Raw genomic sequence first — 19961 nt, forward strand, 5'->3', positions numbered from 1 at the left:
ATGTCAGTTCTTCCGAGAATTTCTTTTTCTTTTTGTCCAGTAAAACACATTAATGAGAAGGAACTCGTTGCCTTAAGCAGCCAGATTCCATCTTGTCACGTCTTGTCATTTTCAGCGCTAATATGTCCATTAAACGTTCCCATGTAGCCAGCAGCGACAGTTTACACAGTTCCTGCCTTGGGAGGGTTGTGTAGCCTACAGCTCCAGTTGGAGAACATTTATTCGCGGGTGGCTTTGTAATTCAACACTTATACTCTTTGTTTGACTAGAATGGCGTTTTTGTCGGTTATCTGACGGTTTTTATGCAAAGTGACTCAGCACACTGGAATGAAGCCAGTAGGACTTCGTTAAAATGCATGATGTAAGACAAGAACATCACATTATTACTTAGATGTTAGAATCCATAATTATAACCAAATCATGACCATTAAACTGTAAACATCCATTAAACAACATACTAGATTTTTTAGTTTTTTAAAAGGATTAGTGTTTACCTGTGAAAACCCCACCACAGCTACAAAGAATTGCTATGAGGTTGGTGTTCAATATCTGTAAAATATTGTGGACTTTATATAGTACTCAGGTTCCCTTGTTTAGCATAAGGGGATTGGGATCATCTGTGAGATGAAAACTGTAAATCTGAACAATTAGAACATGTACACTTCCCTGGACAGTCTGAGGTAATATACATGTGGTGTTCATGGAAAGTGATCATAGTGTGGTGGTTTCATAGACATTCAAGATCTGATGAAGAAATAAACAAAACGGTTTACAAATCCATACTAAAATTGCTTTATTGAAGAAAACGTATGCATATACACCACATTAAGCTCTTGTATATTTCAGTTAGGCCTACTTGGAACAAGAACATTTTAGCTACATGTTTACACATTTTACAATATTGTGCTGGAATTAACCGACGAAACCAATCACACATCTTTGGCTATTTGTCAAATGTGTATCATTCTGCCACAAAGGCACAAGATGGTCATTTATTTTAATGCACTTAAGAAAACATTACTTATAAGTTGGCACTTTCTTCTGAAGAACCATCACTGTAATCAACACTTAAGCCACATTCTTGCCATAATTACATTTTTTTTTTTTGACATATAAGTTTTTGGCATGCACAGATAATTCAATACCCAAAGTGTATAAGGACTCATTCAAAAAGAAACATTTGTAAAATAATAATAAAAAAAACACTCATTCTGTCTATGGCTTTTAGCAACTGAAAGTTATCAGAAAAAAAACAAGCCTATATAGCACTCACCAAAAGACACCAAACTCACATCAACAAGTCCATACATTTATTTACACAAAGTTGCAAAACTACACACCGAAAAAGGTTAAGGAAAGTTCATGTTGTGTTGTTGCATGTGTGCGCAGGGGTTTTGACTTGTTGAACTGTAAAATTCCCCAGAGTAAAATGAACAATGCGTGTTGTTCTGGTCTTGCAGCTGGACAAACCCAAATCCTGCTAACCAAAAGCAGGCGACAAAGCTGACATCACTTGTCTTAGAATCCCTGGCACACAAAAACACAATCTTTTGCTGCTACGTCACTGGACTTGTGCACAAATACTGAGCTCAGATTATTGTAAGAACAAAAAAGGAAGAGTTTTATGGGAGCTGAGAGTGTGAACTGGCCTTTTGGCCTGATGCATCACCATTGCAAACACTTACTGATACAGTAAACCTGAAGAAGGATCATATTTACACCCCGGGACACTGAGAAATATTGAAAACTTAAGTGCCTGGTTGGGGCTTCTACCAAGAATAAATAACTTAAAGTGAAAGCACATATATGATTCACTTATAAACTAGACATTCCTGATTGTTTTATACATTATATGCAAGGAAGCACGTTTTCCCATGGGCTAAATGAAAAGGAATAAAAATACAGAGGCTAATCGACTCACATTGTAATGTTTCATATGGCTGGCATTACTATAAAAGTTCAGAATAATTCTTAAACAGCCATGTTTTTTTTTTTCTTCCAATAAATGTCATGATAGGTGCAATTTCTACTACAAAATACAGACATCACCCAAAAACGTACATGCATGCATACATAAAGCAATATTAAAAGAAATACTATATTTTTTGATGCCTGATGGATTTTTGTTTACAATATACTCATTAGACATGGGAGCTTAACAAAAAGTTGTTCCTGCATATTCTGTCTCACGGTCTTCTCACACACACACCTGACTGAATCTTTTCAAACACACTTTTATATACAAGAATCCATCACAATCAAACACTATCCACCAGTCACAAATAATCACACCATTCACCCACTCGAAACAACAGTCACCGTTATTTCACCAAGTACAACATGTTCCCGGATTAACATCTTTGTTGATCCTGGAACAACATTCCAATCAACCAATCAGATTTTAGGCTTACAGCAGGGTCAGGTGCTTCTACATCAGTGTTATTCACTTATTTAACTCTAATTTTAGGGATAAGTTATGGGTAGATTTAGGTTTAAGGGTAGGGATAGGGTTTGGACAGGAATGTTGTTCCAGGATCAACAAAAAATGTCTTACTTGGCAAAATCATGGTGACCAAAAATGTCCACTGACACCATGCATTAAAATACAATAGAAAATAAAGTACGAAAAAAAAAATCACCAATGGAGGCGTTTAACCGGCTGTGAGACTGTGAGATCGGAGACTTGTTAGAATTCACAGTTGCGAACCACTTTAGAAACATTTGCATACCAGTATGCAAATCCATACGAAATCGGTTTGATGCTGTCAAACGGATTCTTTATCTCTGAGTATCATGGTGGTAGAATGTAAAACAACTGATATCCATGATTGTTTATACTGTACACTGAAATAAGTTACTGTGTAGTTGTCGGTTTAACGGACTGCTCTTAAAGCTTGTGAACTGAGGGGGGTTGGGACATACCGTACTCATCTAGTTTACCTATTGTAATCTATAGTAAGGCTCAGTTTATCTGCGTCTCTGTACGAGTGAGCTTTTTAATGTCATGAATGGTAGAACTTCTCATTGTAGCGGTGAATGGTGACGCAGCCGTGGTAAGAGATGGGGCGGGGCATGGCGGCCACACCCGTGATGATGCCGGTGGACGGGTCGTAGCACAGGATGGTGTCTGACGCCTCTCCGGTTTCACCACGCCCACCCAGAATATAAATCTTCCCGTTACATACTGACATACCGCAACTTTCCTGAAAGCAAAAACATGCAGGTCTGTTTACAAAAGTGTCAACTGAGTGTAACAGATGGGTTTCAAAAGAGCATTTCCTCCGCAGAGAAACATTTGTAGTGTAAAGATTTCAAAACAGATATATTTGTAGATTTTGTAAATAACTGTTTATATTCATAGATGTATATGTGTAGTCACGGTCATTTATGATTATTTATTACGAATTTCACTTGATACATCATTGATTGTTGTTCCTTCTTTTTTATGGCTTCAAATTATAGTTTGTAATGTTGTGATTAGTCTTAGAGCTGGTTTGTTCAGTTCAAGTCTTAAGGCCCATTCACACCAAAAACGATAAAGATTACAATAAAGATAGTTCTAAAAATCACTCAATATTAAAGAATAGAAGAGTTTACACCACAGCTATAACGATACCGGCACAGAGAAACAATATCGTTGGAATCACTTTTAGAATGATTTTATCCAGCTGATGAATGATAAAAAAACAGCCAATCAGAATCCACCCTGCTTCAACGAGCTCGAGCATTTAAAGTGACAGACAAGCACACGCTAGAATAAACAGAACGATATTGTCCGTTGGTGTGGATGCTAACATAGTTATCTATATATTATATATATATATATATATATAATATAGTTAGAACTCTTAAGGCCCAATCCCAATTCTATTTTATACCCCTTCGCCTTCCCCTACCCCTACACCTAACCGTTCCCCTTGCCCCTTGAAACAGAGTGTCAAGGCGTAGGGGTGAAAATATTCTCCTAAGTAATGGGACACCTCTACTATACTATTACACATCAGCACACGACATCATACCCCGTTTCTTTTAGTGTCCTGTAACATTTAACCAGTATGAATAGCAATGAAGTGCGTACGCTATATCTAACAGAAATCAGGCACGAGCATGTTTAACAAATTAGTTTTGCGCTGTATTTGGACTTAATAAAACGGCGCTCATTTTCAGTTCAAAAACGTATGAGCAAGAGTTTCCTAAGACGATACTGAATGATACAGAATATACAAGACTATGAAGCCGCTTTTCCATCGGGTCAAACTGTTCCATTCCGTGCTGATCCGAGCCGGCCGGTATGGGATATTTTTTCGTTATCTACTGTGGTGCTGCAATAATGTTATACGTCAAGTCAGTCGTCGCCTTGGTAACGCAAGAGTTTACAGATGATATGTGATCTAAATATCAACTGCATTTTTAAACTATTATTGTGTTCAAATCACTCAAATAGTGCGTTTAGCAAGCTACGGAGAAACTGCCAGCCAGGCGACACGCAAGTGATGGATCCCGAGTGGCAACATACACACGTTCTAGCAGCACGGTAGTCGGTGGAGAGAAACTCCTCATACCCCTGGTCCTGAAAAATCTTCGTTTGAAGGGCTATCTGGCCCTTCCCTTTACCCCTACCACTCCAGCCAAAAGAGAATCGAGACACCCCTACCCATTCACGTGAAAGGGAAGGGCTAAGGGGTAGAAATGGGATTGGCCCTTATTGAACTTGAATAAGAAAAACACTTCTAAAGACAAGTCCACTTTGCACTCTGTAGCATTTCAAATAGCAACTTCATAACAGTCAGTACCTGTTTGCTGAAAGTGTGGACCACAAGCATCCAGTAATCTTCAGTGGGATCATAGCAGTAGATGGATTTGGTCAGGCCTCCAGAAACATAGATGAGATTGTTCAGTGATACGGCAGTGATGCAGCGTTTAGCAATGGGAATGTTGGCCCTCAGCAACCAGGAGTCGGATTCAGGGTCATAGCACTGAACCTGGGGGAAAACACACAGTGACGTTAAAAAATATCCACTGAAGGAATTAACTATACAACTGATAAAAACAACCTTATCCAAGCCTGCGTCCTCAGGCTGCAAAACAGTTCCATCAATCCCCCTCCCATCCTTGAAATGAGGGTGTTAATAACAACTTCACAGACTTTTTGCGATCTTAAAAATATGAAACTGGCCTGGAGGGATACGAACTCACAAAAACATTCATCGGTGATCTGGTGTCCTGATAAAAAGGAAACCACACACAGACACAATATCTCCTGAGAAAAGCCTGGATGCATTTTATCTCCCTCTCTGTGTGGAGTATGTAATAGAGGACGGGAAGGTATTATAGGGGCTTCACACATTTTGGAAATAGCAGACACTTGTGCAAGAGAACGCTCCAGGCACAAATTATCTGGAAGACTACTGGAATAGAAACGTGACTATAACAACAACAGTCAAATTAAATACACAACACGCAATATTATACTTTAACCAATCAGAGCTGGGAAATGCGGCAACATTAAAATTCCAGAACTTCCTTATAAGGAAGTTATCCAGTTCCCTGAGGACGTTTCCTTTAATATTCAAATCAACCATCACAACACATTTAAAAAAACAACGTCAAAGGTCAGCTGTTTCAGAACCAAGCATGTGACCTGCATTGAAATCGCAGGGAAATACATCAAGGCAATCTAACAAAATATCTGCGGCTGAGTGTTTCTCTCCAATGAGACACCTGGAGAATGTATCAGAGCGGGCTGACAGATCCAGGTCAGATGGTCATAACTGTTGATCTCCATTAGGGGGCAGGGGGCAGCACGTTCACTGCATCCTCGATCTATTGTTCAGCTAAGGCAAAGTCAGGCCGTGATGAAGAAAAAACACTTTCTAACTACAGTGTAAGAGTAAACAAGCTGCCATCATGTAACCAAGGGGAAATCTAACAGCTGGTACACTCAAGGTTTAAGGGATTGATGCCATTTTGGTCTCACACAATGTCGTAGTTACCATAGTAGGGGCTTTGTATACTTAAACTTCCTGTCATTTGTCAGCAGAAAGTATTTAAACGTAGATTAACCTCTGGTTCAACTCAATTATATATTGAGAAGTTATTCAGCTCGAGTTAAAAACAGTGTTGTTTTTGTAAACTAATCACTAAAACACTGAAATAAAAACAAATTAAAGCTAATAAAAATGACAAAAAGCACATAATAAAATTGATAAAACTTAAACTGAACCCCCCTCCCTTTCTTTTGTCAGTGGAACACCAAATAAGATATTTTGAAGAATGCTGCTTTTCTCCATAAAACAAAAGAAAGAAAGAAAAAAAAACCCTGATATTTCTCAAAATATATAGTCATTCCAGTCATGAATGACATGAGTATGAGTAAATTATGACATACTTTTTGTTTTTGTGTGAACTGTCCCTTTAACTGCCCCAAGCGATAACTAACAGACTCTATTGAGACATGAAGAATAAGGATTTACTATAGTAACAGCACTGGAACACAAATAAAGACAGTATCACCCACATCTTAAGTAAAGCTATATAATCAGATCCGTTTTATTTACTGCGGCTGGGTCTACGGTCCACTGCACCGTTTAAAGATCCCAAGATGACTTCACTGGAAAACAAAGCGTGTCACACCCTTCAGTAGCGTGACCCAAAAATAAATGCAGTAAATGCACAATGACATACAGAGATAACAACAGGGTGGTTTCAAAAGACACCCTACTCCTCGACACCATGCGTCAGACTCTTCTACAAACCTTATCAGAGCATGTGTTGTCGTCAGGTCCTCCTCCAATCACAAAGAGTTTATTGACACAGCTGACGACAGCTGGCGAGCTGACAGCCTCCTTCATGGGTGCCACTTCTGTCCAGCGGTTTGAGAACGAGTCGTAGCATTCCACGCTGCTGAGTCGTGACTGACCGTCGTATCCACCAACGGCATACACCTGTAGGTAAACACAATAAATACATCTTAAAAACCATATTAGTGTTGCGTAATCTCAAACTGTTTTTGCCTGTTTTGAAATGTACACATGGCGTTTCCGTGGGTTTGACGCAATCTGGAGGTGAGCCAGAGCGTGAAGATCTAGCCAAACAAGAACTACTGTTTACCCTTTCATATCATGATTCTCAAATTGATTTTGTGACAAAGGGATTGTTACAGACACACGCACACGCCTCGAGGCTACCACTGCATTAGCAAAAAGAAATCGGATTATACCTGCGTTTTATTGCATAAGTGAACTAAACAAACCAGATCCAGACAGACTGACGACAAATGTCCATTTGGAGGAAATTCTACAGCTATATAATAGTCATGATGAGGCGAGTTAGATCACTTCTGACTGTCCCAGCGGTTAGAATCTCCAGGTTTTCCTCTTGAGTAGCCAGAGGCAGGTTTACTTTCTTAGCAGGGTCAATGACCAATAAGGATGTCTGAGATGAAGATAAGTAAATCTTTAAAAAAAGCAAATTAGTTCAACACGAATGTGAAAGTTCATTTCCTTGACTATTTCCAAGAAAATATGTCCGATTATGCCAGATCACCTAATACTTCAGCAGAGATCCTAAAGTGTGCATCCAATGGACACTTTACTGTCCCATGAGGCCAAAGGACAGTGTGAATGACAGTGAAGCGACAAGTGATGCACTGAAATCACATGTAGTGCATCCAAATTTCACGCATACCAAAATTAGTTTGTCGTGAAGTTTGTTCCTCATCATACAGTATGCAATTTTGAATGCAGCTACAGTTCGTGGTTTTAAAAAAATTCAAGCGGCGTTAAAATAAAGTCTGTTCATTTTTTTTAAATTCAAATATATTCTAAAGGTAAAAAGTATTTTTTAATGTTAATATACTTTATCCATTACTTCAGTCTTGAGTGTCACGATCTTTCAGAAATCATTCTGATAGGCTGAACCTTTTCCTTCTTCTTCTTTTTATTATTAATATTAAACACAGTTTTGCAGCTGCTTAATATTTTTGTGGAAACAAAAGGATTCTTTGATGAATAGAAGGTTCAAAAGGACAGCATTTGTTATAAATATAATTTTTGTAACATTTATTAATTTCATAATAACGTCTTTACTGTCTTTTTTGGTCAATTTAATTCGTCTTTGCTAAAAATATATATATTAATTGCTTTTTCTTTTCTTTTTTCGTACTTACCTCAAACTTTTGAATGGTAGTGTATCACGATTTCACACAAAAAAAGCATCAAACTGTTTTCAACATTGATAATAATAAGAAACGATCCTAGACAGATCATGTGACACTGAAGAAGACTGACGTAATGGCTGCAGAAAATTCAGCTTTGGCCTCAAAGGAATAAATTTCATTTTAATCCTTAAATGCATACGTCGGGTCTTTAGCGACGCCAAGACGTCATTCACTACCCTCCTCCTCATTCATTTTTTAAAGTTAGATATCGACCTTCTTAGTATTCCTCAATCAATCCATTTTAAATATAACAAGAAAAAAAATTATAAAATTATAATGGAATGCTTGTTTTTCCACTAGTTTTTTGTCAAAATTGTATAGGGTCGCTAACGACCCGAGGTGTGTAAGATTGTACATATTTTTTTTTCTGCACAATAATAAATGAATCTATAATGACGAAATAAGAGCAATTCACCTTTATTCCACAAGGTGGCAATGTCTGATACACAATGATGAAGTGACATTTCACTCAGTTACCTCAGACAGAAAACTACAGGGAGTGCAGAATTATTAGGCACGTTGATTTTCTGATCATATTTTTTTTCCAGGCACATTTGACCAATTCCAAACCACAGTAATCCTAATAACTACTATTGATTTAGTATTTAATAATGTATAAGTGATATATAATTGTTCATGAAGGCTGGAAATGAAAATCACCTTATATTCAGGTGTGCAGAATTATTAGACATGTTTTCTTTTACAGATAAATTGAGCCAAAAAAGAGATTTAACTCAGACTGAAAAGTCAAAAAGTATTAAAATGCCCATGAGAAGGATGCAATACTAATGCAATACTAGACATTGCAGTTAAGGCGTGACCATTGGACAGTGAAATGCTCGTTGGGTCAGCAGGATCTGACAAAAACAGGTGGTGAAGAAAAGACACCTGTTAACTGCAAAAGAATTAAGAATTAAGGTGAAGAATTAAGGGTGAAACCATCAGGAACCCTTTAGTCTCCAGCGCCACCATTTTCCAAAGCTGCAACCTACCTGGAGTCTCCAGAAGTGCAAGGTGTCAGGATCTCAGAGACTTCAGTTAGGTAAAGAATCCTAAAAAATGACCCCCACTAGATAAGAATCACAAGCTGAAGTGTTGTAAAATACATGAAGAAGGTTTTTTTATAGGCTTTATGGACAGATAGGTTGAGAGTGACTCTTGAAGGACCAGCACCACATCCTCTAGTACCACTGTTTGAAGAATTCATCTTCCAGAACCTGGCAGTACGTTTTGGGAGTTCATTTTAGTCCATCCTGAAGTCCGTTTTGCAGAGATGGACTAAAAATGAACTCCCAAAACGTACTGCCAGATTCTGGAAGATGAATTCTTCAAACAGTGGTACTAGAGGATGTGGTGCTGGTCCTTCAAGAGTCACTCTCAACCTATCTGTCCATAAAGCCTATAAAAAAACCTTCTTCATGTATTTTACAACACTTCAGCTTGTGATTCTTATCTAGTGGGGGTCATTTTTTAGGATTCTTTACCTAACTGAAGTCTCTGAGATCCTGACACCTTGCACTTCTGGAGACTCCAGGTAGGTTGCAGCTTTGGAAAATGGTGGCGCTGGAGACTAAAGGGTTCCTGATGGTTTCACCCTTAATTCTTCACCTTAATTCTTTTGCAGTTAACAGGTGTCTTTACTTCACCACCTGTTTTTGTCAGATCCTGCTGACCCAACGAGCATTTCACTGTCCAATGGTCATGCCTTAACTGCAATGTCTAGTATTGCATTAGTATTGCATCCTTCTCATGGGCATTTAATACTTTTTGACTTTTCAGTCTGAGTTAAATCTCTATTTTGGCTCAATTTATCTGTAAAAGAAAACATGCCTAATAATTCTGCACACCTGAATATAAGGTGATTTTCATTTCCAGCCTTCATGAACAATTATATATCACTTATACATTATTAAATACTAAATCAATAGTAGTTATTAGGATTACTGTGGTTTGGAATTGGTCAAATGTGCCTGGAAAAAAAATATGATCAGAAAATCAACGTGCCTAATAATTCTGCACTCCCTGTACACAATAATAATTATAATCTGCAAAACTTGAAATGGCTCAGCAATACCATTACGATACTACAGCGATTTACACAACACATTCAAATATTAGTGTCACTGTCACTTGATGATGGATCTGGTGAAGGAAGCTGTCAGTGATCTAAATATTTATTTTGTAGACGTTGAAAATTAGTTGAGAATATGCGTGAGATCACGAATATGAGCCAGATGCTGAATGTACAGGGAAATGAGCTCTGACGAGGACAGTGATGATGGTATAAAACATCTGCTCAAACGGAACCTTTCCAAGCTCCAAAAGATAACGAAATAGGTTTTATTTTATTCTTCTGTAATTGTTACTCTAATATCAGGAGTTTTATATATTATCGCGACAGGTAGGCTATAGATCTATCCATGTTAGATATAGATCCGGGTAGCTAAAGACCCGAATATGTAAGAATGTTTGGCGAAACAGTCATGCATTTAAGGGTTGAAATATGTTACAAACAACAGAAACCAGTTCATTTAAATAGTAATACTATTTCACACTTCACAGTATTACTGTATTATTCATCAAATAAATGCAGCCTCGGTGTGATTAAGAGACCACTTCAAAAACCTTAATGTTTCCAAACTTTTGACGGGTAGTCTGTATATCTAGATCAACTCATTACAAAAACCTGACAATGCAAGAAACCCTTCTTTGCATTTTAAGGTTCTCTAGTTTTGATGTCAAAACATAAACAGGCATGCCTTTTTTGAACAAGTCAGCAAAAACACTAAAGGTGTTTACATGCAAAATAGGGGTAATGGGTAGAAATTAATGTGTGCAAATCAGGTTTGACTAATATCATTGTTAAAAAACAGTTTAAGGTATTTACATGACCTGGTTATCATCACAGCCCATGTAAGACAGTGATTGACAGCATCCGACGAATGTGATCAAAACATCACTGCTGCAAAAAATGACCTCTGAGTGCATAGGGTTGACAGTTTCGTGTTGACACATCAGTCAATCACTCCTGTTTGTGTAAGTCCCTAAAGAGATTTCGAGAAATTTCTCGCTCACTCTCAAATGAAAACACGTTGAACACAGTTTGTCTCCTTCTCCTGCCTCATGGCTTCAAGCTGTTAAAAAGAAGAAGGTAAACATGTTTCCCTTAAATGGAACAACCAAGCAAACCGGTTGGACCAGTTACGGTGAACGAACATGCTCGAACACAGAGGGGCAACATGCCACTTACACAAAACAAAGAAATGTGCCCTCTGATTAACTCTTTGTTCAGACTCAGATATTATTAAGACGGTCCTATCGCTCTTGGGACTGATAAGATGTCAACCAAATAGCTATAAAATCATAATCATACAGAAATTGGGCTATAAAATGCTTCAGAGGAATTCGGTTTCCTGTTCAGCGCTAATATATGCTGACAGGGTGTGAGGATGTGAGTCATTCTTTCTTACTTAAATGTTAATTAAAATGTTGTATCACACACACTTGCATACACCATACTCACATACAGTATATCTAACCAGTGTCAGCATGGCTCACATCAGATTATTGTAGCTTAACCCTGTGGTAATGCATTTCATTTTTCAAGTCTCGTGTTGTGACTTCAGTTGATTAGATTTTATCTGTCAGTCATGAATCTTTCACAGCCAATAAATCCAACCACACACAAAAAATCCATATGTCTGAAGGGTTGCTGCTCAAAAACAAACCCAAATGATCTTTTGGGGTCAAATGGGTTTGAGTCTAAAACTATCAAGTGCTTGAACAGAAACACAAAGAGTTGGATAGACTATAGCAGACACCCAGAGACAGGAAGCTAGGGGGAAATATCTGAACAAGCCACAATACAAAGCATCAAAACAAACAAACCAAGAGAAAGAGGCGTCCATGCAGACAGCTGGCTATAACTTACACTGCATGTTAATTAGTGATTGCACAAGTAGCTTTTGTTGGCTCGGTTCATTCCATTCAAAACAAGACACTTAATTTATTGAACCTTTGAGCCAGTTCCTCACGGAGTACATGCATAAGATCTTTCGCAAACAGGACAGAACGAAGCTATTTAACCCCCTGCCAAAGTAAATCAGATTTCTGGAGCTGATTACGGTCGAGCAGAAATGTTGAAAACAGCCTGATATGAGTGATGCAATATTAACTGAAGTACACAGATCCAAACTCTTTTGGCAGCGCCCTTAATTAATGGTACGGGCCATTCACATGACTGATCAGTTCAAAGTCAGTTACTGCTTATTAAAAACTGCAATGTAAGCAAACCAGCTCCGAGGGAGAAGTAAAAAATGAATTATGTCATTGTTTAATGAAAACATGGAACAAGTTTCATGCAGGAAAAGAAGTACAAATCGAGGCTTTGAAAGTGATTAAGGAACTGAGCACAAGACAAAGAGCAGTAAATGACAAACAGGCAATCAATTATAAGGGTGGGAACATGTGGGTAAAGATACCCAAACAACACCCATTTCTATATGTGGGAAATATTAATCATGGTTAGAGGCATGTAAACCACAGGCCATCGTCAAGATAGGAAATCTGGCATGACTAAAGCCAAGAGTTTAATTCATGGGACTCGTTGCCAAAAAAAAAAAATGCCCTTAAAAGTTAAACACAGGAATGTATTGGTTTATTATTGGTTTCTAAATGTCTCTTGAATGGCTTGATGGTTTCATGCTCTCAGCAGCCAATAATTCACGACTCAAACCATGTTTATCCTTGCTACAAGTCAAATGGCATTAAATTAAATCTTCACATGTTTCATATTTGTGCACTTGTATAGTTTTGTTCATAGTTGAGGGCATGTGAAGTTATCTAGCAGAAGAGGGTTCTCCACATCATGTTTCCATCTAGTGGGCTATTGGTTAGTTTTTGGAATGTTGAGGTAGTTCAACTCACCTTTCCTAACAAGACGGCCATTTTGTGTCTCCAGCGGCCTTTGTTCAAGGAGGCAACCCTGATCCAGATGTTGAGCTGCGAGTTGTACATCCAGACATCCCTGCTGTTGATTCTACCTCCTGAAATTGCAGCACCAATTTAATCACTACCATTCTTGTATGTGCCGTCACACACCGATTATAAACCTTGCAACACGACATCACACACTTTGTGAATGTTCCTTGTTTCTTATCTCATTTAACCCTCTGGTGGTCTTCGTTTAGGGGTTGCACTGGTTTTCTTCCCGGTCATAAGTGACCGGACACCTAAAAATTAAACTTCCTCCACCCCAGTAAAACCAATGCAATTTATTTTTCTTTTTAATTTTGTATTTTGAGATGATTTGATGGTATTTTTTAATATTTATGCAATAATTATGGTCTATTTTTGCCATTGAAAATTATACAAAAATGTTTTGTATATTTTGTATATGTTTTGTATATGTTTTGTATATTTCCCATTGTATATTTTTGTATATTATGTGTTTTTGCCGATTTCCCATTCATTTCCTATGGTCGGTCATTTATGACCGAAGACAATGAACGCTACTGTTTTTTACACAACCAATTAGCATGCTCGAATCATGACCCCGATTTTTTTGTGTGTTTACATACCTAAAATGCTAGAAAAGTCACCAAGTTTCATATCATTCTGATGAAGCAGTGATTTTTTTAAATGTCAAACAGAAAATGTTCCGGTCAGAAATAACAGAAGAGCCCCAGAGGGTTAAACACATTATGTAAATAATAAAACAAAACACATAATTGTGGATTCCCCAGTTCTGAGATCATTTCCTGTGAAGCAAGACAATTGGAGACCAGCTGAACCAGAGTCATATGAAAACAAATTTGCAATGTAATGAATAACTGCAATTCATTATTTGCATATACACTACCAGTCACAAGTTTGAACAAGACTGAATTTATGTTTCTCATCATCTTAAAATCCTTTACTAATACTTCAATGCTTGAAATGGGTTTTGTACAAAATAAATGTATCTGTTATTACCAAAGATTATTACCAAAATAAATGTATCTGTTACACCAAAATCAGCCAACAAGTGTCTGGCATGCTTTTGTTTAAAAAGCATCCTAGGATGCACCTTGTGAAGTTGGTTGAGAAACTGTCCGGAGCTGCGTTTCCCAAAATCATAGTAAGCCTAAATAGATTGTAGAACTATTGCCAACAATGGTCTCTACGATCAACTTGGCTCACAATGCTTTTGGGAAATGCAGCCTTGAGCTGTAATCTAGACAAAGTGTGGCTACTTTGAAGAACTCAAATTATAAGGTAGTTTTGATTTGTCAAACATTAATTTAGTAAATCCATCATTCCCATATTTCCATTTGTGTCATTTCATAGTTTGAGTGACTCTACTACAATTACACAATGTAAAAACAGTAGTAATGAAGGAGGTAAGTGTGACCAAACATTTGACTGGTTGTATATCGGTTAACACGTGTACATCTGTGTGATTGTGCTTACAAAAGCTAATCATATACAAAACTGTTCCTGTTCTTCAGGAAGCACCAGTGTGGAAAGAACACATTGGACTCAGCAAAGCTACCCAACCTGAAACTCATCTTTCAGTCAATTTCCATTATTTTCTGTCTCACATATTTGAATCTTGAGTTTGACATATATAAAGGTTAAGTTAGACAAATACACAGGCTTCCTGCCTTGAAAAAGCCTGCATGGCCCACTGAACAAACTTCCAAAAAGGAGTAGAAACAAAATGTTTGGGGAAGGAATGAACTTAAAGGAGGTTGAAACTAGAGAGCGAGAAAGCGAGAAGTGTTAACTAGAAGAACTGTTCTCTTGGAAACACGTGAGCGTTTGGCACATGCGGTATGTAAACCGATCGCTCAGAATTCCAGCCCCCTCACTCACCCTTGCTCGCTCTCTCTCTCTCTCTCTCTCTAACACAATTTGCTCATGAGATAGCTGGTAGTCCTGATCTCTTTTAATCATATCTCAGTCTTTTTTTTGCTGAACCTGCTCGCTGTTCAAAGTGAGCTGCTCTGTAATGCGTGGCGCCCTGCTGTGTCTAACAGCATCCCTGCAGACTAAACCAGCCAAGTGGTAAACATCAAACTGACAATAATTGAGAAATTAAGACACAGTATACAGATAATTGACAGATAGAGGGTCGTATAAAAACATCGTTAGAAATAAAATGACCATGATGCAGCGATTAAACATTTCTTAATAATGTCTTTAATTTTACAGGGAGTAATCTACATATTAAAGACTTCACAAAATCAAAAATTCTGTTTTGTGAGTTGTGTTGTGTTTCCATGTTTGTTAGCTTTGATGTCATCTACATGCTAACGTCGCCCTAAAAACTGAAAAAAATTTGCAGATATATGCATTCAAAATATATTGTTTTTCTATGTTAGACCAAAATATTAGCTCATCTTGCACTTACAAGATTTAAAAACATTTTATCCAACCAAAATGCTAGAAAGAGATGCTAGCATTAGCAATCTTCCTGGCTGTGATGTAAACAAAAGGCTACTGCCTTTTAAAAAGGAACTAGGCCGTTGATATACCTTGCCTAAACTTCCTGACTCAATAACCATCAACACAGGGAAGAAAACCAAGTCAAGGTCCAACAAAACCATTTGGAGCTCAAGAATGTTATTAGAATTATACATGTTGACCATACCTGAGACCAGAATGTCGTTCCTGAGGGCACACACGGCATACTCTGACTTGGTGAACTCTGGGAGTTTGGCTAAGGATTTCCATTCCCCAGTTACAGGATCATAGCACTCAGTGTACGGCAGGTTGAAACCTCCCATTCTCTCACACCCTCCGACAACCACAATGACCTCAGAGAATCCAGTAGACCTGCAGGGACACGACAGGATGTCAAACTTGGACACATGGACAAATTTAAAACAATTATAGTCCTGGTACATTAAATCAAATAGAAAGGGATCACACTGCAAGCACAGCTCTGTCATACATTTAGCACTGCACAACTCATTGTTTACATTTTGTTTTCTTGTCATTTTCGGGCCTATTTGTTCACTGCAGTGACACTGAAATGAGAAAAGTACAGAATCACTTCTAAGAATAACAGTAAATAACATTGTCTTCTAGTTCCCAGAGCACAACATGCATTCTCTGTTCAAAGAACCAATTGGCAGGCAAAGACATTTGATCCTGAACTAACTTCCCCCGTTTTTCCCCCGAAATCATCTGCCTAGAAGACTGTGCTCTCTGTGTAAATGATCATGGGGCTGGAAAGTGCACAAGCGAAGTTGCTAAAGTTAGAGTTGAACTTTGAATACCCTCTCTGGGGGAAAGAGAGTAGAACGAATCGAGCAAGTCGTCCACTCAATTCATGCAAACATGGAAAAATCTGATCAGCCTTTCATGTGTGATGTAACTGGTGTAAATGTGGCGCACCCACACAATTCCCCGAGAATAATTAGGGGACATCAGCCAGGCCCTATCCCATAATTCAAATTTAAGAACCATCCCAAATCTGCTTGGAAACACAGGAGGTGGAACTACAACTTTCTGCCAATTGTAAACCGACACCGGGTTGAAAACTCCAACAGTACGCTGAAGCTGGGGTGGTGTTTTGAGAGTATCCTTTTTTCACCAAACCAAGGAAAAACGAAGGTACGTGGAGTTGAAAAACAAAGCACTTTTGTCTCGCTTGAATATTTAGCACACTTTTGTCAAGGTTTAGCTGGTTGCGTGAGACTGGGGCTGCAGTTATTCAATGGCTGTGCTACACCTTTCTTCAAGCAGTCTACAATGAGGCTGTTAATAAATAAGCCCTGCAACGTTGGTGGTTTCCTTCTGCGAATCACGTTCAGGCAGATTCCAGGTCACTATACATTTAGCTCTGAGGAAAACAGAACTGTGCAGTTCCCCTCCCCCTTCTCTCTCACCCCATGTTCTTCCAGACATAACAAAAACAAAGAGAGCACACTGAAAGCAGGATCAGGTCAACAGGAACATGTTTCGAAACTCAGGTGTTTATGTGTTATAAAACTTGTGAAGGGAGAATGTGTATGGGCAAGCCCCGCTGAGCCTTTGCTTCCCTGCAATACACTGGGCCTGAAGGGGCCGTCTCTTCTTGCTCCGTCTCACTGTAGCATTGGGTTTCTGACTCTCAACTATGGAGTGCGAAGCTATAAAAAACAAGCCTTCAAGTTACTTCAAACACACACTTGTTGAATCATGCCTGGTCTTTCGAGGATGACTGAATCTTTAATGTAGCCTTTCTGAAAAAGGTTCCAGGAGTGTCTGGGATCTTTAAGGACATAGCACAACGTGTTTTACTTTAACCAAGCCAGACAACTACTCATAACTTCCATTTGCTTGAGAGTGTATGTTTCGGGGCAGCCAATAATTTGAAGTGTAGTCATAGTAAACAAACTCTTTGATAGTGACTTGGACAAACAGTCTCTTCTCTTTCCTGCAATCACTGGTCCATTTTTACATAGTTTAAACTGCTTGGTGCATTTAGTGTGTGTAAAGATTAACATAGTGCTTGAATAGGAGTACATTATCAGCATTAAATGTTGCTAGAAATACCTGCGTGGACGGGTTCTAGGTGACATCATTTCGTTGCCCAACACATGATAGCGTCTGGCTTCGTGCAGAAGCTGATAGCACTCCGGTGCATTTTGGATCAGCTGGTCCCCTTCTACCGTCTGTACGAAATAATTCGGATGCAGCAGGGGCAGGCGGACATGGTCGAGAAGGTCTTTGAGCATGATTCTGCGGTGGTCCACATCGTAGTACACCCAACGCATCACTGCCTCAAACACCGTCTCCTCTTTTCCAATGACTAGCTCGTCACTAGCGATGTACTCCTCCAGTTCTTCTTTACGCAAGTCCAAGAATTCTTCATGCAGGGCCACATCGCCAAAGCTCTGCAGCCCGTAAGACCGGCAGCGGCTGGCCAGTTGCTTGAGGGAGTGCGCGTCTGCAAAACGCTGGATGCCCAGGCAGTTGCAAGGGTCAAGTTGGTCCTCCAAGAACTTGGCACAGGCATCACGAAGAGTGCTGATCTGGAAGAGGCTGGAGGTCTCGAAGAGGAACTGCACGTTATCTGTGGTGATGCGGGCCCGTCCGGTGTAGACGTACTGTAGGAAGGTGTCCATGGCTTCGGCACGGATGCCGTTGATCTCCACCAACATCTCACGGCTCTCGCGGTGGTCATTGCAGAACATCGCACGGAAATAGCTGCTGCAAGCCGACAACACGGCGCGGTGGCATGGGAACTCGCGGCCCTCCACACTGATCACCACGTCGGTGAACAGTCGGCCATCACGGAACTCATTAAACATCTGCAGAATGCTGTCAGAGTGGCACGGGCCAGAGGTGAAATCGAACACATCATGATTACTGATGTTTTTGTTGTCCACGTCCAGAACCTTTCTCTTGACTGCTGGAGACTCACGGACTCCAGAGTCCTCCCGGTTCAGTCTTCTGCCCAGAATAAGTACCATTGTTATTAGACCAGTGAGGCCCAAGGCCTTGTAGACAATAGAAGAGAAGGATGCCTCAGCTGGAATTAAAAAGAAAAATATTATTTTAGTCAAGAAATCCATTAACTTGTTATAAGCATCAAAATATTCAAATGAGTCACATTTCTAAGTCATTGGTTTTCTTTTGTAGCCTTTAAAGTGGTGATAAATACTATGAAAATGAGCTTAAAACTATAACCCGTACAGCTTTTCAGGCTAAATGTACAAAAGGTGAAGGAGCAGCTGATCAACCACACAGTAGCATGTCAACAAAGTGTTGCTATGTTGCCAGCAAACGTGGCAGACTTTAAGTAAATGGCATTTGAACTTGAACAGAAAAGGAAAATAACTATGCCTAATTTACAAAAACGACTACCCTTTATCATCTTAAATAATAGGCATATTTGAAGTTGACATTGTCATGAACCTGACAACCTTTTTTTTGTTTCACATTGGCCTCTCACTGCCCCAGGTGAATTCACCTTAGACCAAACACACTGCTTTTCTTGTCCCGCTGCCCTCTAGCGGTCACTTCCGTATTCAACAAGCGGATCAAAACAAAGACATTAGGGAACGTCAACAAAATATGCTTCAGAAATGGACCTGTCACCACGTGTTAACTGACAAATTAATAATTCATAATATGTCCATACAGCTAAATTCAAGATTAAATTAAATCATAATGAAATTCAATTATTAAGTTAAATTACATAAACGTATATGCTGTTTAAAACATATTTATAGCATGCTGTAAACTTCCCAAATTCCCAAAAGAGACATCCATATTTTTTTGTGTCGCAGTTATGCCTTTGTGCAACACTGTTTAAAAACAGATACCGCGGTATCAAGAATTTTACATAAATATGCAAAAATATATATATTTTTTTCATTAATTACGTGGGACATATATATAAATACAAACATTATGAATACATACATTTTACAATTGTCACAAAATGTGTTTCATGCACATATAATTTAAATTGTCCTAGGTATAAAAAAAGTGTTACAGAACAGAGTGGAACAGAACATAATAGAATAGAACAAACTTTAGGCCAATAATATTATAATCAGCATAAACTCACCAGTTTAAAAAGTGAAGACTTTGTTGTGGAAGTCTCGTGAGTATTAAAAATCTGAAAATCAGCACAAGAAAACTTGTTTACCCCTCGGCGGTCATCTCTATTCCAGCAATGAACCCAAAAGAACGTCTGGGAAAAAAAACGGTCCGCTGGGTGCTTTATTGCCATCATCACATCTGAAAAACACGAGCGGCAATC

The 19961-nt window shown here is 38.8% G+C and overlaps 1 protein-coding gene across 2 annotated transcripts; it reads right to left on the reverse strand.

Moving 5' to 3' along the window:
• Nucleotides 1-770: 770 nt before the first annotated feature.
• Nucleotides 771-19961, reverse strand: klhl24b (kelch-like family member 24b). Of its 2 annotated transcripts, XR_013815707.1 has the most exons (8): nt 19767-19961; nt 17744-18722; nt 15852-16036; nt 13145-13263; nt 6756-6944; nt 4794-4982; nt 2555-3203; nt 772-2369 (listed from the first exon to the last, which is right to left on the reverse strand). XR_013815707.1 is itself a non-coding variant. In XM_079806646.1 (7 exons), the coding sequence occupies exons 2-7, from the start codon at nt 18661-18663 to the stop codon at nt 3003-3005; spliced, it is 1803 nt and encodes a 600-aa protein (XP_079662772.1). In that variant the 5' UTR covers nt 18664-18722; nt 19767-19961; the 3' UTR covers nt 771-3002. The 2 variants fall into 2 exon arrangements, 1 of the variants encoding a protein (XP_079662772.1); XM_079806646.1 differs by having other exon boundaries at nt 771-3203.

Source organism: Gobio gobio (assembly GCF_949357685.1).
Source record: "Gobio gobio genome assembly, chromosome: 23".
NCBI classification, from domain to species: Eukaryota; Metazoa; Chordata; class Actinopteri; order Cypriniformes; family Gobionidae; genus Gobio; species Gobio gobio.

Coding starts and splice junctions, on each gene's coding strand:
- klhl24b (XM_079806646.1), bottom strand. CDS start 18,663: ATGGTACTTATTCTGGGCAGAAGACTGAACCGGGAGGACTCTGGAGTC. Junction 6,945..13,144: donor TGGCCGTCTTGTTAGGAAAG/GTGAGTTGAACT, acceptor GTTTACCTACAG/GTGTATGCCGTTGGTGGATA. Junction 4,983..6,755: donor ACAACACATGCTCTGATAAG/GTTTGTAGAAGA, acceptor GTTTTCCCCCAG/GTTCAGTGCTATGACCCTGA.